This window comes from Pinus tabuliformis, chromosome 1_1 (genome assembly GCF_031772625.1).
Source record: "Pinus tabuliformis cultivar Carrire ecotype Pingquan chromosome 1_1, CPIR1, whole genome shotgun sequence".
Classification (NCBI taxonomy): Eukaryota; Viridiplantae; Streptophyta; class Pinopsida; order Pinales; family Pinaceae; genus Pinus; species Pinus tabuliformis.
Genome location: NC_142297.1, coordinates 946,581,953 through 946,605,315, shown reverse-complemented (window position 1 = coordinate 946,605,315; position 23,363 = coordinate 946,581,953). Strand labels below are relative to the sequence as shown.

The following is a 23,363-nucleotide window of genomic DNA, read 5'->3' as shown; positions in this document are numbered from 1 at the left end:
CCTCATGAATTTATGTCTTTGCTGACAAAACACTGAGCCATACCAGTAAGCCAAGTAAGAGTCCTAAGGACCATCCAACCATGACAAAACAAGGAGGGACATGCTTCTATCCCTCAACTTTTTCTATTTCAAGTGAATAACTAGGTAAGCAACTAGCAACAAAAGCATAAGCATGTGAAATTTACCCCGAAGCCATATTTCCAGTGGCTACTAAAGCGGAGGCATCAAAGCAAAGAAATAGGATGGTTTAGTTTACTAAGAAGCCATTTCTAGTGGCTGCTAAAGTGGAGACATTAAAGCAAAGCAAAAGAAGATCCTCAGAACTTGTATTAATCATTTATCACTACATCCCTTGATCAGTTTAATCAGACATCTTAGAGTCGCCTTAATAAAAAAACCAAATATTTATGATTTACTATCTGCAATTTTTGCTATTTACTATTTATTATCTGCAAAGTGCTTGAGTTTTTTCTTTGTAGGAAAAAAAAATAGTTATTTATTATTTACTATTTCTAAATAGAAATGCAAAGGACAAGCATAACTATGAGGATATGATTATGCTCCACAATCCAAACAATTAAGAACTCAAAGTATATATTCTAATGCCAAGTTATATGTAGAAACTTAAGCTTCATATTTTGAATTAAGAATTTGACTCATCAATTATTTGATATCTGTCCTGTCGCAGGTTTGCAAATAGAATACTTGTAGAGAAGATTTCGTTTAAAATAATCATCCGATCAATACCCTCACGCATTTAATGACTAATAATTTATAATAAGCCAATTTGTCCCAAGGCTCGCAAAACAATGTCATCGTGCAACTAAAAATATTTGTAGCAACTTCATTTGGTAGTACTGAGGATCCTGTAGCATATGGGAATTGGTGTCCATTGCAGAGTTCGAGTATGATACCAACAATAAGCTCAATGCTCCCATTGCCAACATTATGAAAACCAATTTATCTACCCAATCTACTTGAATTATTTTTCTGTGGAACCCTTTAAGCCCTTCTTGTTATCTTTCTTCTCAAACATTCACCATATCACCATGTCTTCCTTCTGTAGACCAGCTCTTATCACCTGCTATCGGTAATTGGTGGAAATGACCATATTCATTTCTCAAAATTTCTTAAGAAACATTCTCTTGGCCATTTACCTCCATTCTTAACTGTGAAAATATGCTTAAAACGGTTGAACCACATTCAATTATGTTATTGTTCCACATCCATTTCTAAAATTTGCTCAAAACCATTAACTCACATCACTTTGCTGAAAACTATCAATCGACATCAATTTCGATCAAAATATGCTTCGCAGCAAGCTTCAGTAAGCCTCTGTATCTAGTTCCAACCTCCCCAGCACTGTTTGCAGGCATTAACCCACATTCATTTTTTGCATGTGTAAAAAATGAGTTTGCAACAATATTCTATAAGTTGTTTTCCTACTTTTGTATCACTAAGATTTGCTGAAAGTAGAAACCATTTGTAAAACACATCCTCGAAGCCAAAAAATGCCTGAAAACATCATTTGAATCTCTTTTTAATATGTCTATATCCATGTAGTAGTAACTAATTGTCAATTCTGAAGAACCAAAACCATTTTAGGCTCGAAAAAACTTCATTTATTGACGAAATGCATTGCAGTTGGACATGATGCCATATTCAGAAATGGGTTCAGGGGAGGAGAAGAAAATCCCATGAGCGAAGCCACTAAAAGCTACTAGATTTCTTCCAGAGGGAACCATTAGCAAAGACCATTTCATATAATCCAGATCAAGAATCTGAAGAGGTAACAATGACTGGATTATCCACCCTTGAACCATGAGGCTCTTTAAATTTAAACTCACACTGGACATGTTTTTCTATGTGAGCTAGGAAAGCGTCCAACTTGTTCATATTGTCTTGCGTCTTCCATTGATTCCTCTGGAGTTCATTTAAGAAAGAGATGACATAATTTCTATCTTCATGCTTCTCGCAAAGGAGATATCCCAACAATCTCTTTAGCTTCCAATGAAGGGTGACAAATTGTACATATTGATCCCTTCTTCCCCTATTATGACTAGGGTCAGGAAGCCAGTAAGATACTTCATTAAGCACCTCAACGTCAGATCGAGCAAGATACTCCTTTGAAACATGGCCTTCCCACTTGCAAATGTCCTTTTGAATGATTGATGGGGGGGTCACTGCATGGAAGGCTACAACAATATCCATGGCTTGAACCTCTACACGAGAATTATGAGGCTGGATCGATCCTCCTGCACCACAACACCCATTACCACAAGGATAGGCCATGCTACTAGATAACAAAATAGATCTTGAAAAAAGACAAAATATCATGTACCCACCACCTCATAGGTAACATAGGAGTAAAATATTCTCCTCCTTCAGTAGTGAAACTCATGTAGCTAGAAAGATGCCAGACCTAAACTGCATAGTCCAACAACAAGAAATAACCATAGAGAAACTATTGCTAGGGATAAAAACACCATACATTGAGGATGAATCTCGGACCCAGGCCAACTGTCATTCTCCACTCTGACCAACCTTGACGAGTACTCACATTAGCCTGTTAAACCCCCGAGGTGGTAGAGTCTTCGTGTAATACCCTTGCTGACTTATGATGTAAATATAAATACTTTGATATTAGGCTGGTGAGACAAATGTACATAACGATTAGGTTGATGATTCAGAGTCATTTTTGTAGGCCTGCGTGCCTATGTATATGTGTAAATGGATTTTGGGGCTAGTTGACCCAGGGACATGTATGTTATGTTGGAAAATTGGTCGGATGGCCAAATTGTAAATATTGTAAACATTGTACATATTTTTATTAATAAAACAATGTTTGGTTGTGAATCCCACTACATTGAAAAGAGTATGGGGGAAGTGCAACTCCATGTAAAAGAGTATGGGGGGTAGTGCAACTCCATGGTAAAGGAAATGAATGGATGTGTTTGGTGTTGGGTGAAAGGGGCACCTGGGGCCACGAGAATTCTAGGAGTGTCTTATGGCAGTGGAAAATCCATGCATATATAAAGGTGTTTCATGTGAAGGCATTCATTCAGCCATCTCATTCATACCTTCATCCATCTTCATTATCCATTGGTTATTCCATCATTTGGGGACACACAGATTCATGTAGGTACTCAATTGGATAGTGGATTCAGTTATGAACTAGTGGGTGATCCTTGTGAGGGGTTCTAGAACCGATAAGGGATTTTTTTTGGTGAGTTATATGATTGGACTCTAGAACCAACTAGATACTAGTGACTCGTTGGTGAGCCTTGGAAGGTGGGAATCAGAAAGGTATTGGTAGGTTCCAAAGAAGGGTGTGCCACTTAGGTTCTAGAACTGATTGACCGAGTTATGGCCTCCAATCCCTAAATGTAGCATGAGCACCTAGAACCCTATTAATAAAAAAAATTTGGCTAGTCATAAGGATCCATGGAAAGTTGGCATCACAGAGGGACTAGTAGGTCCCGGGGAAGGGTGTTCCACTTGGGAGGAAAAAAACACTAATTGAGTTATGGTTGTTAGGTTAGCACCCTGTTCATGGACATGTTAATATTTTGCTTCTCATCATTTCCTACGGACTTGCAACCCCACCTCTGTTGAGATTTGTAGCTTGGGAGGTGCTCTAAGCCATAGGGTTTTGGTTTTTTGAGGAATTGGCACCACAAATGGACTTTTATGGGCTAAGAATACAAGCAAGTTAGATTTGCACCCAAGGTTATGGGTGTGAAACCAGTAGGAATTTTGTTGATTTGACCTTGGAGATGAAAGAGCACCCTTAAAGGAACAATGAGAAACTTCAAGCACCAAGAGAGCATGCGCCAAAGTGGAGAAATGATTATTTTTTGTATGGATATCGGTTTGTTCAACAAAAGACAAGATGACCTAGTTTTAGGACAACCGAAGAGAGGGCTATTCATTTTCACATACCTATTCATATAAATAAAGGATTGTGAGACTCCATTTTAGCATCCAAGCAAAAAAAGAGAAACTCACATAGGGAAGAATAATCATGTATTGGTCGTACACGTTTGGAGCTTAGCGAAGAAGATAGATTGATTTTTTTGGGGCTCATTTATCATAACTCTCTAAGCCATGTAGGATGCATATCATGCAGAGTGAAGGAGGAGCAGTTATGTGCATCATTTGTGGAAGTTTTCTCTCATAATACAAGCCGAGAAGCTCCGTGAACTAAGGATATAGGGTCAAGCCACTATAGTCTCAATTGGGAGGGCTGAAAGGCCTAAGCAGGTGGTTGTAGTAGTCTTTTAGGGAAGTAGATGGTGAAGGTTTGTAAAGGGAAGGAGACCATAGGTTTTTGAAGAGAATTTGACCACACTTCAAGGGATGACATGGAATGTAGTGTGCCATAACCATTGATAAAAAACTTTAGGAGGTATGCACAACCATTTGCAAGGTATGTATTCTTCATGTTGTTGATTGTAACTAGGTGGTAAGGAGCCGTAAGTGCAACCTAGAGAAGGATATCATATCTACTAGGAGTGGCAGTATGTTGTAGAAGCTCAAGTGTTGAAACCTTAAAGGAAAAAGGATAACTAAGTGTGTAGATTGGATTAGGTCAAGTTCATTGAAGATAAGGACATCTTGCAGTGATAGGTGGCAACACACCGACCCAAAGTTTGTCTTCATTGGAGTAGTGCAGATAGGAAATAGAAGGAGGAAGTCCCAAAGGAGTTGAGGAGAAGTAGTGGGAAATTGAGATTTGTTCTCAAATGGAGCAGTGAATAACTCAACAAGAGTCGCTATGTGTTAACGCATTGATGGACGAATGATCAACTAGAGGGAAGATTGGTGAGTTGTGTTGAATGACCTAAGACCAGGACTAGTGATAGAGTCAGTGCTACAGATTGGGATAAAAAATACCGACAACTGTGTTCAGGGTACGACCAAGGCGACTGTGAGGAGATCTACATTACCTAGACATTCAATGTATCTTATTTAGGGAAGTTGATTGTCATAGTTGTTGAAAAAAATCCCTAATTTCTCTTCTTGTATTAGTGGATGTATGAGGGCCATTATCCATGGTATGAGAGCCCTATATAGTTGTAATACAATTTGTTAATATAAAAAATTGGGTTATTGAAAATTGTAAAAAGTTGTCTATATTGTGCACTAGTAGATTTGTTGTTCTTTATATTTTGTTGTGCAAAATAGTTTGTTGTGGTATTTGGAGCAAGGGGCTTTGCACCCAAGTTTGTGGGTGTGAATCCACTAGGAGTTTTGTTGATTTGACCCTTGGAGATGAAATAAAACCCTTAAAGAATAGCGGAGAGGAAAGGTGATCACACTATCTTAATTTACGCCATCCATGGGCGTTACTTGTTGACATAAAGAATAGCTGAGAGGAAAGGTGATCACACTATTTTAATTTATGCCATTTGTAGGCATTACTTGTCTATGGATCGTGTCTCCCCACCCGGTAACCTGCCAAACCAAGCCAAGCAAAGAGTGGATTTTTATATATCAATTCAACAACTTAGTCTTTTGCTTCTACCGACGTGAAGTATTTAATAAGATTAGAGTCAGATTTATGATGGAAAAGATGATATTTAGAGAGTATGTGGATGTCTATTGAATAATGAGCAAAAGGGTCTATTGTTCTATGGGTAAGGAGCCGCATGGTTTTAAAAAGTGCGAAAGAATTCTGCAAGATTTCTATTTTATATCAAATTTATTTGTGTAAGTTGAAATATTTTAGAATGGGTATGCCTTATTCGTTGGGATTATAGTAATCCAAATTGGCTGCATTGATATTAGTTTAAGCTGATTATTGCAATGACTCTGGGAGTAACCAAAGTTGTTAGACGGTAGTGGATTCCTTATCTGTTGGGATTATAGTAATCCAAATTGGCTGCATTGATATTAGTTTAAGCTGATTATTGTGATGACTCTGGAAGTAACCAAAGTTGTTAAACGGTAGTGGATGCAATGTTGTTCATAATTTTATTTGGCATCTTCATAAGGCAGGGAGACTAAACCATATTTTATATTCATTCATATTTATTTGTTTCATTTACATTTTGAAAGTGTTAAACTAATGCTTGTATTAGTTCCACACATTAAATGATATGCAAGGTAAATGCAGTATCAAAGATGGTTGATTGAACGCTTGTTGTCTTTGTGACACTTTCATCTGGTCCTTTGTAACACCTCGGTGGCGAGCACATAGGGCCTGCTCCCCTTCTAGTGCAACTTGGCTCGTTTGTTCTGTAGTTGGTGAGGTACAGACCATATTGCATATCCTACAATTCTAATATTAGGTACAATCGTAGACACTGCCACATATCCAACAATTTTAATTCCAGGTACAACTGTAGTTCAAGTATAACCAATAAAAATACCAATAGAATTACCAGTGAAATTACCGAGATAAAAGTGGCACAAAAGGCATATTTATCTGGTAGTGTTACCTGTTCTAGCTCATGATATCAGAAACACATGGATTTCTGCATGAATTTATGTCCTCGCTAATAGAACTTTGAGCCATACTAGTCAGCCAAGCAAGATTCCTAAGGACCATCCAGCCATGACAAAACAAGGAGGGACATGCTTCTATCCCTCAACTTTTTCTATTTCAAGTATTTCAAGTGAATAATCGGGTAAGCAACTAGTAACAAAATCATAGGCATGTGAAATTTACCCAAAAGCCATATTTCCAGTGGCCGCTAAAGTGGAGGCATCAAAGCAAAGCAACAGGCAAGTGTAGTTTACTGAGAAACCATTTCTAGTGGATGCTAAAGCAAAGGCATCAAAGCAAAGCAAAAGAAGATGCTCAGAACTTGTATTAATCATTTATCGCTACATCCGTTGACCAATTTAATCAGATATCTTAGAGTCACCTTAATCAGAAAACCAAATATTTTTATTTCTAGGGAAAAAAACCAAATATTTATTATTTACTATCTGCAATTTTTATTATTTACTATTTATTATATGCAAAGTGCTTGTGCTTTTTCTTTGTAGGAAAAAAATAGATATTTACTATTTACTATTTCTAAATAGAAATGCAAAGGAAAAGCTTATTCATGAAGCCACCAAACCAGATAAAAAGACTCCTCCTCCATCATCCCTCTCCTGCAAGAATACCAAGACATTTTTGAAAATCCTTAGGGTTTGCTAGCATCCCTTCAACTCCTCCTACAAGAATACCAATATTTTTTTGAATATGATCAGGGTTTTGCTCCTCTATGCCACACTAAACATTAAATCGAGTTTCTCCTGGGGGTTGTCCTCCCCAACGCACCCCATAATCCTCTTTTCCATTTGTTTCCCTTTCGCAGTTCACTGAAGAATGCATGAGTACAATCTGTCTTCTTACGGGCTAGCTCGGTGAACCAACTTCTAAACCACCTACACAACTAAATAGTACTTTTGTTTAGTCAAGACCCTATACAAATTCACTCTAAACAAAAGGGGAAGAAAAAAGTTTGAACCTTTCTCCCTTTCTCCTTGCTTCTCCCGAGCTAACAAGAGCATAAAAAAGGAAATTCTAAACAAGAATTCTACAACTCATCTCCTATTGAATAGAAATGGTTGGGCATTCATGAGCGTTCTATGGTAACGTCATCACCGTGATCAATAGATTTCTTTTTTGCGGTGTTTATCAAACTTTTTTTTCCCTATGGTTGACCCTGAACTAGTGGTTCCAACAAAAGTAGATCCAACATTTAGAGAGTGATTCCGTGCTCACACTTTGCAACTCCATTATGTTCAAGAGTATGAAACTCCACTTTGTTCAAGAGTATGAGGACAAGAGGATTCAATTCATTAAAAATGGAGTCTGGAAAGCACAGTTCGTTACCAAATTGTTCAAGAATTTAACCTTATGTGATAATGCCTTTTCATAACTCTAAAGCTGCCACGAGACACCCATCCTAGATAAACAAAGATGATTGCCATGCGTCCTAATTCTATCTTCAAAGAAGGTGGTTATAAAATGTAAAGCAATGGGCTCCATGTAGTGGGGGCAAGTGGATTGCATCAAGCCCGTGTTTATAAAATGTAAAGCAATGGGTTCCACACAGTGGGGACGAGTGGATTGCATCCAAGCTCACATCCCCGCATGCCCACTGGCTATTCCTTTTTTAATTTACCATAGTTTTATTATGAAAAGGGCACTAGCGGGCATTGCATGCAGGGCACGTGTCTACATGATATTTTTTTCGAGTTTGAATGACAGTGAAGTCTATTCATGGTAATGCAGGAGTTTATGATTCACCTATTGGAGCTTCTTCATTTAGATAAGTCGTACAAATGGCTTCAGAAGTTTACCATCATTGTCAAGATATGATTATGCTCCATAATCCAAACAATTCAGAACTCAAAGTATATATTCCATTGCCATGCTATATGTAGAAACCTAAGATTCATATTTTGAATTAAGAATTTGACTCACCAGTTATTCGATATCTATCCCCTTGCAGGTTTGCAAAGGGACTATCTGTATAGAAGATTTCATTTAAAACAATCATCCAATCAATACCCTTGCGCATTTAATGACTACTAATTTATAATAAGCTAGTTTGTCCCAAGGCTCGCGAAACAATGTCATTGTGAAACTTAAAACATTTGTAGCAATTTCAATTGGGGGTACTAAGGATCTTGTAGCATATGGGAATTGGTGTCCATAGCAGAGTTGGGGTCTGATTCCAACAATAAGCTCAACACTCCCATTGCCAACATGATGAAAACCAATTTATCTACCCAATTTACTTGAATTATTTTTTAGTGAAACCCTTTAAGCACTTCTTATTATCTTTCTTCTCAAACATTCACCATATCGCCATATATTCCATCTGTAGACCATCTCTTATGACCTGTTGTCGGTAATTGGTGGAAATACCCATATTCATTTCTCAAAATTGCTTGAGAAACATTCTCTTGGCCATTTACTTCCGTTCTTAACTATGAAAATATGCTTAAAATGATTGACCCGCATTCAATTATGTTATTGTTCCACATCCATTTCTAAAATTTTCTTAAAACCATTAACTCAAATCCCTTTGCTGAAAACTATTGACCAACATCAATTTCGGTCAAAATATGCTTCGCAGAAAGCTTCAGTAAGCCACTGTATCCAGTTCCAACCTCCCTGGCACTGTTTGCAGGCATTAACCCACATTCATTTTTTGTATTTGTGTAAAAAATGAGTTTGCAACAATATTCTATAAGTCGTTTTCCTACTTTTGCATCGCTAAAATTTGCTGAAAGTAGAAACCATTTGTAAAACACATTCTCGAAGCCAAAAAAATGTCTGAAAACATCATCTGAATCTATTTTTAATATGTCTATATCCACACAGTAGTAACTAATTGTCAATTTTGAAGAACCAAAACCATTTTAGTTTCGAAAAAATTCCATTTCATTGACAAAATGCATTGCAGTTGAACATGATGCCATATTCAGAAATGGGTTCAGGGGAGGAGAAGAAAATCCCATGGGCGGAGTCACTAAATCTATTATATTTCTTCCAGAGGGCACCATTAGCAAAGACCATTGCATATCATCTGTATCAAGAATCTGAAGAGGTAAGAATAACTGAATTATCCACCTTTGAACCAGGAGGCTCTTTAAATTTAAAGTCATATTGGACATGCTCTTCTATGTGAACCAAGAAAGAGTCCAACTTTTTCATATTGTCTCGCATCTTCCACTGATTCCTCTAGAGTTCATTTAAGAAAGAGATGAAATAATTTCTATCTTCATGCTTCTCGCAGAGGACACATCCCAACAATCTCTTTAGCCTCAAATGAAGGGTGACAAATTGTACATATTGATCCCTTCTTCCCCTAGTGTGACTAGAGTTAGGAAGCCAGTAAGATACCTCATTAAGCACCTCAATGTTAGATCGAGCAAGATACCCCTTTGAAACATGACCTTCCCACTTGCGAATGTCCTTTTGAATGATTGGTGGGGGGGTCACTGCATGGAAGGCTACAACAATATCCATGGCTTAAACCTCTACACGAGACTTATGAGGCTGGATCGATCCTCCTGCACCACAACACCCATTAAAACACCCATTACCACAAGGACGAGCCATGCTACCAGATAACCAAATAGATCTTGAAAAAAGACAAAATATCAAGTACCCACCACCTCATAGGTAACATAGGAGTAAAATATCCTCTTCCTTCGGTAGTGCAACTCATGTCTCTAGAAAGATGCTAGACCAAAACTTCATAGTCCAAGCAACAAGTAATAACCATAGAGAAATAGTTACCAGGGATACAAACACCATGCATTGGGGATGAATCTCGGATCCAGGCCAACTGTCATTCTCCACTGCGACCAAGCCCTGACGAGTACTCACATTAACCTGTTAAACCCCCGAGGGGGTAGAGTCTTCATGTAATACCCTTGCTGACTTATGATGTAAATATAAATACTTTGATATTAGGCTGGTGAGACGAACATACATAAGGATTAGGTTGATGATTCAGAGCCATTTTTGTACGCCTGCGTGCCTATGTATATGTGTAAATTGATTTTGGGGCTAGTTGACCCGGGACATGTATGTTATGTTGGAGAAAAGGTCTGCTTATCTCTCTGAGCGTCACTGCACTTGTAGTTTGTTGCCTCTCAGAACATGTAAGGGGATATTAATACAACTCAACGAACTGCACACATCCGTCCAGATCAGAGAGCACGAGGATACATACCAACCCATGGTCGACAGAAAGAATAGCGGAGAGAAAAGGTGATCATGACACTAATTTAATTTACGCCATCCGTGGGCGTTACTTGTCTATGGATCGTGTCTCCCCGCCCAGCAACATGCCAAGCCAAGCCAAGCCAAGAGTGGTATTTTATATATAAATTCAATAACTCAGTCTGTTGCTTCTACCGACATGAATCATTTAATAAGATTAGAGTCAGATTTAACCAGCACTGCAACTTGTCTGATCTGCACATGCACATGCACATAGAGGGAACGACAGCTAATTCACATCGTTTCAACTTATAAAAGTGATAAGCAGCCTGTTTTAGGGGCAATCGCATTTATTTATGATATTCCCACTGAATAATGCAGCTGGTTGGGATATTATATGGTTGGCCACTGCAAAATGGTATCCAAAAAAACTCGGGCAGGAAGCCAAAGGGAGTGGTAACATTAATTTTGCACTCGACATATCTTATTATCGGTGATGCCCGTAAATAGTGCATAATGTGAACAGGGGACAAGATTACTTCATCGCCCTCCCTCCATGACATTCATAGCATTAATGACGATGCAATGATTATATTTTATGATGAAAAAGATATGATCTTTAGAGAGTATGTGGATGTCTATTTAATAATAAGCAAAAGGGTCTGTTGTTCTCTTGGTTAGGAGCCGCATGGTTTTAAAAAGCGCGGAAGAATTCTGCAAGATTTCTATTTTATATCAAATTTATTGGTGTAAGTTGAAATATTTTGCAATTGATACACCTTATCATATTATTAGTGAACTGCAGAAACAAAAATGTTAGTGCTCTATAAAATATTTATATTAATATTGATTCTATCATAGTTGCTTTATAGGTTCCCGATATAGTCACAGATATCGCCAGTTCATGGACCAATAATAAAACCCATTCGAGATTGGAATCAAGAACCAGCGTCATATCTATCCGTTGAATGGCCTTTATGGTTTTATATTTTTCTTTTTCTTTTAAAATTTTACTATATAATTTGTTCTTAAACGTATTTTCAAATTTATAAATAGAATAATTACCATCAATGTTAGAACACGGCTTCGCTCGACCTAGGGTTTCTGCAACCCCTGCTACGGCAGTCTACCCCTGACAGAGTTCAGCCTTGACAGACCCTGGGCGGATCTACGGCCTTTCGTTTCCTGCAAGCGATCAGAGGAACCATGCAGCCCCCTCAAGGGGAGGGCGATGCGCCTCCCCTAAAGGACAATGGCCAAAAGCAACTAGTTGGAGCTAACGACAAAGAAGAGAGGCAGAACGAGGACAACACGGACAACAGCGAGCATCACGACAATGATCAAGCTCAGAAGGACAAGCCCAAAGTGAGCTCATCCACATGCAGGCCAGTGGCCACTCACAGGCCAAAAGTGGAATTTCCTAGTCACCGAATCAATTCCAGAATACAGTTCATGAGGGATCACGCGTTGATAGGCAAGTTTATTGGACTTTGGCCGACTGAGAAAGCGCTAAGGGGTTGGATAAACTCCAAATGGAATCCAAAAGGTCCCATCACTCTGTAACTAGGGCCAAAGGGTTTTTTTACAGCCGTTTTTAACTGCTTGGAAGATCGTAACAAGGTTTTGGATGGAGGTCCATACTTCTTTAACTCCGCGGGCCTATATCTCAAAGGGTGGGTTGAACGCTTCAATCCTGATAAGGAAGATCTTAGTTGTGCTCCTGTTTGGATAAGGTTGTATTCGCTCCCTTGGGAATACTAGGAGGAAGATTCCCTACAAGAAATCGGAAATGCTCTGGGCGAACTCATCAAAGTAGCAGAGGAAACAAAACTGTGCAGATACACATCATATGCCCGGATCTATGTCTACATGGACCTCAAGCAAGCCCTGCCAGATACGGTAAGTCTTTTCCATGATGATATTGAATGGATACAGCTGATAGATTATGAGCATGTACCGTTTAGATGCAGGAAATGCCATGACCTGGGTCATCTCTACAGAGATTGTCCTCTAAATAGAAAGCCCCCATCTCAAATGGACTCAGACAATCCTGCTCCTGATGGGTTTACCAAAGTGGTAAATCGCAGAAGAGGTCATAAGAAATCGACAGCCAATACCAGGACCAACCCAGCTAACTCGTCAAAACCCTCAACTAGCAATAGTTTTGCTGCTCTGGCCAGTGATGATGTTCAAGAACCTGAAAACCTACCTCTAAATGACAAGGAAACCAATAAAGAAAAGCAAATCGGGGTCTCACCGCAGCCAGGGGAGAGCCTGTTCAGCAAATCGACCCCTCATACCCAAACCAAGCTCCCAACTTGGAGCTTCCAAGGAATGGAAGTCGACAATCCAGCACCCAGCTCAAAGGTTGTAGAGGAAACAGCTGACGACTACCAAGAGCCCCAACTCATGGAGGAAGACCCTGAGAATATAGATATTGGTGAACTGGACATTCTAGGACTAGAGCAGGCATGCAAAACCAGAAACTTTGATAAAATCCCAGATCGGCAAGTGGACAACCTGGTGGAGGTCCTCACTCGCGCACAAAAAAAATACTCTCTGGGGGTCCAGATTGGTAGTCAATGGGATGGAAAGTTCATTACCAAAGACAGTAAAAAGCGAGGGAGGAAAACCACTCTCGAAAGAGCTATCAAAATAGGAGAAGTGCTAGTTGAGTCAGGCAGATATGCCAAGCTGATCAAGTATTTCAACATCAACCCCAACCCTTCTCAATGAAGTTGATCTCGTGGAACATTAGAGGGCTTAATAGCCCAAGGAAAGGCAGGCTTCTAAAAAACATGCTTATGCAGGAAAAACCTAATATTCTCTTTCTGCAAGAAACAAAATGTAACTCGACAGTTTTGGAAAAAATGGCAGCAAAAGCTTGGCCAGGAGGGCTGGTAACGGTTGTTGATGCTCAAGGGGCGTCGGGAGGACTTGCAGTTCTCTGGGATGCGCGAGTGATTCAACTTGACAATATACATGCAAACAAGAACTTCATCCAAGCAATATTTCACATAATCGGCACCAACATCCATGGTCACATGACTAATGTGTATTTCCCTCAGGAAACTATACACAAAGCTGAAATCCTGGACACCTTATCAGAGCTCAACTCAAACAGGTTGCACCCGCTATGGATATCTGGAGGTGACTTTAACATGATCGCAAGATTGGAAGAAAAACAGGGAGGCAGAAATAGAAGCAACAGAGATGGGAACATTCTAAAAGACTTCATACAGAATAATTGGCTGATAGATCTACCTTCAAATAATGGCATGTTCACATGGAACAACAAAAGAGAAGGCTCGCAACAGATAGCTTCACGCCTTGATAGATTTTTACTATCAGACAATGCAATTCATTTGGGGGGAGAATTCATTGCTTCCATCCTACCGATATCGGGCTCTGATCACTGGCCAATAGCTTTGCAGTGGAATCGACCAGGCAACAACATTTGACGTCCTTTCCGGTTTGAAGCTTTTTGGTTAACCCATTTGGATTTCAATGAATTAGTCAGATCAACATGGCTCAATTTTAATCCCTCTAATGGCTCTAACATGTCTAAATTCCAGCAGAAACTAAAGCACCTTAAAGGTGAAATCAAGCACTGGAATCATACATCTTTCGGCAACATTTTTCAAGCACAGAAAGCCCTTAATCAAGAAATGAAGAATGTGCAGCAGAGGATCATAATCGAAGGACGCTCTGAGGACCTAGCAAAACAGGAACAAACTCTTGAGGCCCAAATCCTAGCCAGAGCAAAACAGGAGGAAACACTCTGGTGACAAAAATCAAGAGTAAAGTGGCTGAAGGACGGGGAAAAAAACACAAAGTTCTTTCACAGAACCACAGTGCAGCACAGAATGAACAACTACATATCCCACATCAAAAATGAGCAGGGAGCAAGGATGGAGACTCACGAAGGCATTGAAAATGAGTTTCTCAGGTACTTCAAACAAGCCCACCAAGAGCCCAACATAGATAGAACGCCTGCTATTGACAAAGTTCTGAGAAACATTCCCAAACTAATCACAGAGGAGCATAATCTTCTCCTTCTTCGTCCCACAAGCCTTCAGGAAGTCGAGAATGCTATGCGTCAGTTGAAAGCAGGGAAAGCACCGGGTCCGGATGGATTCACCTCCAACTTTTTTCACAACTTCTGGGATCTAATAAAAATGGAGGTTTGGCAAGTTGTAGAAGAATCGCGCACTTTAAGATGGATGTACCCAGGGCTGAATGCTACCTTCATTGCTTTAATCCCCAAGGAAGAGGAATCCAATACTCCAGATAAGTATAGACCGATTGCTCTCTGCAACAATATTTTTAAGATTGTCTCAAAAGTTATAGCTACCAGATTGAAATCATTGCTCCCTCTCATTATTTCGCCAGAGCAATCTGGTTATGTAGAAGGCCGGCAGATTAAGGATGGTATTATTTTAACTCATGAAATAATCCACTCTCTGAAGCAATCAAAGAAACCAGGTATGATGCTTAAAATTGATTTATCGAAAGCTTTTGATAGCTTAAGCTAGGTTTACATTCAAAAAAATTTAAATGCCTTTGGCTTTGCCCCTTCTTGGGTTAGATGGGTTGTGAGTTTATTATCTTCCTCGTTCTTTTCTGTGCTTATCAATGGTATACCTTCACCCACTTTCCGTCCCTCCAGGGGTATCAGGCAGGGAGATCCCCTCTCTCCATTCCTTTTTGTTATTATGGCAGAGGAATTGGGTAGAAGCATCAAATCCGCTCTGCACTCCCAGCGGCTCAAGGGCTTATCCTTTCTCAATTCTCCCACTTACTCTCATCAGAAATTTGTAGATGATAACATGCTCTTTGCCCATCCTTCTATTCTGGAAGCACGCCTTCTCAAAGCTCTCCTATCGGATTTCTTTAAAGCATCAGGAGCCCTTATTAATCGAGTCAAGTCTCAAATCTTTTTCTTCAATACTCGGGTCCCTACCCAAAACGCCATAGCCTGCATTCTTGGTTTTACCATTGCCTCTCTTCCTTCTAAATAACTTGGAGCGCCCTTAATGGCCTCGACTCTCAAGCATTCCTCATGGAAAATCCTACTAGAAAAGCTAGAGGCGCGTCTCTTCCTTTGGACTCATAGGGCTCTTAACATGGCCAACATACTTGTTCTCATTAAAGTTGTTCTTCACTCCATGCCTCTGTATCTCTTTTCAATTTTAGCAGCTCCCAAATGGGTGCTCAAGGAAATAAAGAAGCTCCAACGTAATTTCTTATGGGGCAACTCAGGTCCCAATCGAAAGTGGGCTCTGGTTAAATGGGATAAAGTTTGTCTTCCGAAGAAGGCTGGAGGTATTGGTCTAAGGGATCCGGGGCACAGCAATGAAGTCATGGGAGCCAAAATTTGGTGGAGATGGCTCTCAAAACCCAACACTCCCTGGGCCTCCCTATGGACAGCCAAATATGCAAACAATAGCCCTATCGAAGAAAGAATTCGAATGTCAGAAGTAAGTACGGGCTCAGTGATTTGGAACTCGGCAATTCAACATAGGAAACTAATACAACAGCATAGCTTCTAGGAAATTAAGAATGGCAATACAGCTAGGTTCTGGGAGGACTCCTGACAGCAGCTCCCAAAGATCAAGGACATTATCTCTAACCTTCACTTACCAGAGCAAGATCTGCATGAGCTAGACAAGGTTAGTCAATTCTGGAATCCTTCTTCCTCACAGGGGTACAGACGTTGGATTGAGGCTAAACAGATATTACTACATGGCTCTGAGCAAGCTCAGATCTCTCTTTCCTCTGAATTCCAAAAAAGGCAAATCCTCTCTTCAGAAGGAATGGACATTCTAAGATGGGGGTATAAAGAGAAGGGCACTTTTACCACAAGGGAAGCATACAATGTAATCATCAAGGAACGGATAATCAAAGATGTCTTATGGAATAAAATCTGGGATTCCTCCAACTGGCCGAAGGTATCCAATTTTCTTTGGCTCCTATGTCACAATAAAATTTTCACTTGGGATAACCTCAGAAAAAGGAATTTTTATGGCCCATCTATATGTCTCAACTGCAAGCAAGCAGAGGAATCAGCTTTACATCTTATGCAGACTTGTCAAATAGGACGAAAGCTGTGGGAAAAGGTTAGCTTCCGTTGCCAAAAAGAAGGCAGAATTCATGGGGATATTAAAGCTACTGTTCGTAATTGGAGTCAAGCACCATACCAAAGCAAACTCCTCAACACTCTTTGGCAGCTTATTCCTGGTCTACTGATGTGGAACATTTGGAAGGAGCGGAATCGCAGGGTATTCAAGGACCAATCCATGTCTATAGAGCAGATCTGGACTAGGCTACACCAGAACATTAAAGAATCCCTATCCATTAAGCCCTGGTCCCAAGAAGACTTTCCAATGCTGTCACAGGAACAATCCATCTGGGCCAACTGGAATATTCATCTGAATCAAAAGCCTACAGTTAAAGGCAGTCCTTCTCTGCGTGATCAAATCCCGAAAAGATGGATTCCACCGCCCAGTAACATGATCCAACTCAATTTCGACGGAGCCTCAAAGGGAAATCCAGGAAAAGCAGGATTCGGGGGAGTCTTTAGAGATCATCATGGAACTCCTTTATTGCTCTTTCTTGGATCAAAAGGTTGGGACTCTAACAACTCAGCGGAACTGGAAGGATTATGACGAGGTCTCATTTTAGCTCAGGACAGAGGATTTTTCCCACTCATCATAGAAGGGGACTCGCAAATCATCATAAACATGGTTACAAAAATCATGCAGGGTACTCCCACACACAAGGTCAGCAGCAGTTGGAGAATGGCTCAAAGACTTGAGCTAATTGACAAATGGCTTTTTACAACACAGACCAATTTCATTCAAACACACGAGGCGAGAAGGAAACAAGCTGGCTGATTTTCTAGCTAATATAGGAGTGGAATGTGGGTTGGATTTCTTTGCAGGTTCGCTCTCCAGCATTGCCTCAGAGGATCAGCTCTCAAACTACCATAACATTGTGAAGAATGATATGAACCAGGAAGCAGATACACACCAGGATGCGGGTGTCCTCGAGGCTCATTTAAAGCGGATTAACTATCTGTCGACAGCTGTCTCTGCACCTGGCGATCCGGCGCAGCTCCCACAAACCCACCGCGACCGATATGAATGCTAAGGGGTACAGAATGATGGTTAAGCATTCGATAATGAATGCGCGCCCAGTTCGAGATCCCGCGCAGGCTGTTTTATTCATGGCTCGGCTTCTGGTTTCAGCTATCGCTCTCATCGGCTCCTTCCATTTCCATCTGCTTTTTTTCCCGCACCCTTGTTTCGCTCTGGCCGCTTGGGGGTTCATCCGGAATCTGGTTTCGGCCTGGTTCGCCCACTCTCGGCCCTATTCTATCTGGTCCTGCTTAATAACCCTTCCCAGGTCTCTCTGTTAGTTTGAAAATGGTGCGACGCCGTGGTGTTTCTCGCTGTGGAAGCACCAGTGGTAATCGTGGCTGTGCTTCTCAGTCTGCCCCCCAGAATATCGTTCCGCTGGCTTCAGCATCCCCGTCCTCTCCGCCCTCTGATCATGGCAGGCCCTTCCCGCACAATTCCTTCCAAACCACCCGTTTCAAATTTCACAGTTGGCTCAATAAACCCGTTCTGTCAGCCAACATTACATTGATCTTAGCTGAGGAGGAGGATAAACCCAGCAGCTCTGTTCATACCACAACGTCTCAGTCTCAGGACGACAGTGTTCTTCAGGGAGACGTGGTTGGTGCTGTGTTCAATTGTGATAATGTGCAGGAAGAGGGGAATGCACCTGAAGCACCTCAGCCTCCAGTTGATTCTACACAGCGCAATTTGCTTGCGGTCGAGCCGGAGCACCCTCCCGGTGGCATTTTGAATTTGGAAGCTCCTCCAGGTGGCGGCGACATGAGAGATGGAGACAACGCAGTCGACATGTGGATGGGCTCTCCTAGCCAGGTGGAAAGGGACGCTCCGGACTCTCTGAAACATGTTTGATTTCTTCGGTACAATGCACACTGATGGCAGTCTCCCTTCTGGTCTTTATATATTTTTGCTATGCTTCTCTGGATTATGTCCATTCTGTTCTGTTTCAACTCCTAGTCTGGTATCGATACACGCCATTATAGTATAATGAGTTGTATCAGGTCATGGCTCAGAAAGCCATTGTTTTTGTCAAAATTTGTATATGGCTATCAGGGCAGAATGATTATTAGTAAAGCCATAGTCCTCGATAGTTTTGCAGTGATGTTCACAACTTTGGTTCGCACTTTTGTCTGTAAGGGATTTGAAAAACATGTCTTAAGTATTCTTAATCCCGGGACTATTGTCACAGGGGTTTATGTCTACCAAGATATCTGGTTGAGGGATGGCTTCAGCCTCCTCTGAGGTCTTGACCTCTCTGTACATTTTTTTTCTCTTTTTTAATAGAAATAGCCTTTACGCAGAAAAAAAAGAAGAAAAAAAACAATAAAAAATAATAAAAAAAATAAAAAAATTATAAATAGATTAAGTATTCTTCCTCGAGACATTGTGTATATTAAACAGATGATTTCTTATAAAAATAAATAAATAATGAGATATGATAATGTTTTAAAAATTAAACTAACTTAAATACATTTATAAAAGAAATTTATGAAAAATTAAATTTTTTAATGTGTAATTTTTTATAATAACAATTTAAATATGATATTTTTTTTTAAATAAGAAAAAAATTAAATTTTTTAATGCCTAATTTTTTATAATAAAAATTTAAATATGATTTTTTTTAAATAAAGAAAAAATAATATAAATATATTATTTTATTAATTTTTTGGAAAAATAATATTTATTATTGTTTCTTAATTATTTTTTATAAATTATAATAATTTTTTAAAATTTTGAAAAAAAATAAACAAATCCAAAAATTAACACCTTATGTTTCATTGTTTCATTCTCACTTTCAAGCTTAAACTTGCCTCTCTTCAGAATTAAAAGCCTCTCATTTGAGAAACATATCCCACATATAAGCACCATCTAATAGAGGCTTCAGGATATCCTTATCATGTATGCTTCAATTCAACTAAATATAACTCTTTCTTCTTACATAGCTAATATTGTATACTTCCTTACGACTAAATATAAGTGTTTTTCTTACATTGTATACTTCCTTACATCATTATTTATGGAGGTCAAAATTTCGGGCGTGAGAAGATTTTCAAAAAGTTTAACTTTTAAACTGATTAAATTATTTTTTACGGTGGAAATTGATTTAGTACGATCAAAAACATTTAAGCCACTTAAAATTTAATTTATAGAGTGATTTATCTTTTTTATGGTGGAAAATGATTTAGTAAGATCAAGAATTTCTAAGACACCTAAAATCATGAAGTTTCAGAGTTATAACTTGGATTTCCTAAAACATCAGTAAAATTTTCAAAAAAATCAGCCAGATTTTATCAAAATTTCGTTAGAATTTTCATTATTTTCCTGCAAAATTGTGGCCTCATTCTCTAATATCCTCTCTAATATGCCCAGTTAATATTCCCAATTAATTTAACCAATTAAACCATAATAATAATAATAATAATAAATAAAAAATAAAATAAAGTGCGTACAACACATAATTTTGGCCGAGGTAATTCTCAACCAAGGTATTTTCCGGTTGTTTCTATTAAACAATCAAGTTTTAAAAGGGTGGAGGAGCAACCAAGGTATTTTCCGGTTGTTTCTATTAAACAATCAAGTTTTAAAAGGGTGGAGGAGCAACTATAGCAGACATGGATTTAGAATTTCTCTTAACATTGTTTTGAGAGCTCAGGCGGGTTTTCAACAAAGAAAGTGTTAGATTTAATTTGTGAGTTTTCCTAATTACCTTAAACCCCAACCAAGATCTACTCCTTTGTAAGAAATTGAAATTAATGCACAGCGGAACTTACTTTCCATCCTCAAAGGCTCCTGGTCTTGACTTGAGTTATTGGCTCTTGAATCCTTCCAAGAGCTTGCAATCCTTTTCTCTGGCTATCCTAAATGACAGAGTACCTAGTCCTCAATGGAGCAGACAACTTTTTTTGAGTGATTGCAAGCCTTGGAGACTCAGCCCTTTTATAGCAGTGCAAAACCCCAATCCTAGGGCAGCCTAAAATTTAGCTGAAACAAGTCTGTCTGAAATTTCAGATTGATTGAAATCAATCAATCAATCAACAATCAGAATAGATTCTGATTTCCTTATTCAGCTCAAATTTATTACTGCTATTATTTTTAATCAATTATAATCGGTCCATTAAGAATTGTAATTGATTAACATTATTCTATATGTATTTGTATCCAAATCCTTATTTAAATACGTATAATGCCATGACTTAATTAATCACATTATTTGGCATATTTTAATCACTACATAAATGTAATCTTGCTGACAGTATTTGACATCATAATCATAATGCACGCATGTCCAACTCAATTATTGTAATTAGACGTCTCTAAATCCAACAATCTCCCACATGGACAAGTGCAACCTTTTGATTATATATCCTTAACTTTATTGCATGCAACTTTTCTGTCTTTACTTATCGTATTTCTTAAACAATTCCGTCCATCAATTATGCTAACAAAGGACTTAAGCGGCATTTGTCACATTTATTCGCAACTAAACTGACATAAATCACGCTGCCAACATAACTGAATGACATGAATCTGATTTGGACATATAGTTTAGAAATTACACGCAAGTGTGATTAGACGTGCCTATTTCTAATTGAGTCACCTTTACTTTACTGTATGAGGCCAAAAACTTAAACTTTAAAGAAAGAAATAATGAAACTGAAACTGAATGCAACTTGTATATATCATCAAAATTGTTTACAATTGCATTACATAGAACATCAAAAAACAGAACTTAAAACATATTCAGACTCCCACATTTTTCTAATTATCCTAAACAGATATTACACCCATACAAGCAACATGTTGGTGAAACTTCTTGGGTGGTAATCCTTTAGTAAGAGGATCCGCAATCATGGAGTCTGTACCTATGTGTTTTATACATAATTCATTATTCTGCACTCTCTCTTTTACAACCAAAAACTTAATGTCAATGTACTTCGACTTTGACGAACTTCGGTTGTTGGATGCGTATAACACTGCTGAATTGTTGTCACATAATAATTTGAGTGGTTTCTGAATAGAATCCACAATTTTCAGACTTGTGACGAAGTTCTTCAGCCATACGCCATGATTAGATGCTTCAAAACATGCAACAAATTCAGCTGCCATAGTGGAGGAGGCTACCAATGACTGTTTAGCGCTCTTCCATGACACAGCACCACCTGCCATCATGAAGATGTATCCTGATGTTGATTTCATGCCGTCGACACATCCTCCAAAATCAGAATCGGTGTATCCAATGACCTCGAGCTGTTCCGATCTCCGATACGTGAGCATATAGTCCCTTGTTCTCTTTAGGTATCTCAACACTCGCTTGGCTGCCTTCCAGTGTTCCATACCTGGGTTACTCAAATATCTCCCTAGCATTCCGGTAATGAACGCAATATCCGGACGCGTGCATACTTGTGCATACATGATGCTACCCACGGCTGAGGCATAGGGAATATCTTTCATGAGGTTTTTATCTAAGTCAGTTTGGGGACATTGTTTCAGACTAAACTTATCTCCTTTTGATATAGGGGTATCTCCTGGTTTGCTGTTTTGCATGCCAAATCTTGTTAGAATCTTATCGATATAGTTCCTCTGGGATAACCTCAGAATACCTTGAGATCTATCTCTAAGTATTTCAATCCCTAGAACAAATGATGCATCACCAAGATCTTTCATTTCAAAGTTCTTAAATAAAAAATTCTTAGTTTGATGCAACATGTCCTTATCGTTACTGGCAAGCAATATGTCATCTACATATAAAACCAAGAAAATAAATTTACTCCCACAGAACTTAAGGTATATACATTCATCTACTATGTTAGACTCAAAACCAAATGAGCTAATAACTTGGTGAAACTTATAATACCATTGTCGAGATGCTTGTTTTAGCCCATAGATAGATTTCTTAAGTCTGCAAACCATAGACCCTGCATCACCTGATACAAAGTTTTCTGGCTGCTTCATATAGATCGTTTCATCAATGTCACCATTGAGAAACACCGTCTTTACATCCATCTGATGAAGTTCTAAATCATAATGTGCTACAAGCGCCAATATAATCCTTAAAGAGTCTTTCGATGAAACTGGAGAGAAAGTCTCTTTATAATCAATGCCTTCTTTCTGTGTGAAACCTTTCGCAACAAGACGTGCCTTGTATTTTTCAACATTGCCTTTAGAATCCCGCTTAGTCTTAAATATCCATTTGCAACCAACGGGTTTCTTTTCTTTAGGCAACGGAACGATATCCCAAACGTCATTGTCATACATAGATTTCATCTCTTCATTCATGGCATTAATCCACATTTGAGAGTTAGAGCTTTCCACAGCTTGTTTGATATTAACAGGATCATTTTCAAACATGCCAATGTCAAACTCATGTTCTTGAAGATATGCATAATCCTTTGATTGTGTAGATATTTTCTCTCTAGTAGATCTCCTAATTGGCACAGGCTCTAGATTTTCTTGAGGTTCATTTACAACTTGATCTTCAACAGGAGGAAGAACATCATTACCAACTTCTGACTCTCCCACAGGCCCTAGGCCATCAACAT

The 23,363-nt window shown here is 39.0% G+C and overlaps 1 protein-coding gene across 1 annotated transcript; it reads left to right on the top strand.

Annotated features, from left to right (window-relative positions):
* Positions 1-13,554: 13,554 nt before the first annotated feature.
* Positions 13,555-14,145, top strand: LOC149217611 (uncharacterized). The gene has a single exon (XM_089390308.1). The coding sequence runs from the start codon at positions 13,555-13,557 to the stop codon at positions 14,143-14,145; it is 591 nt and encodes a 196-aa protein (XP_089246434.1).
* The last annotated feature ends 9,218 nt before the right edge of the window (positions 14,146-23,363 follow it).

Excerpts from the sequence above, each read along its gene's own strand:
- LOC149217611 (XM_089390308.1), top strand. The coding sequence starts at position 13,555 with ATGGCAGCAAAAGCTTGGCCAGGAGGGCTGGTAACGGTTGTTGATGCT.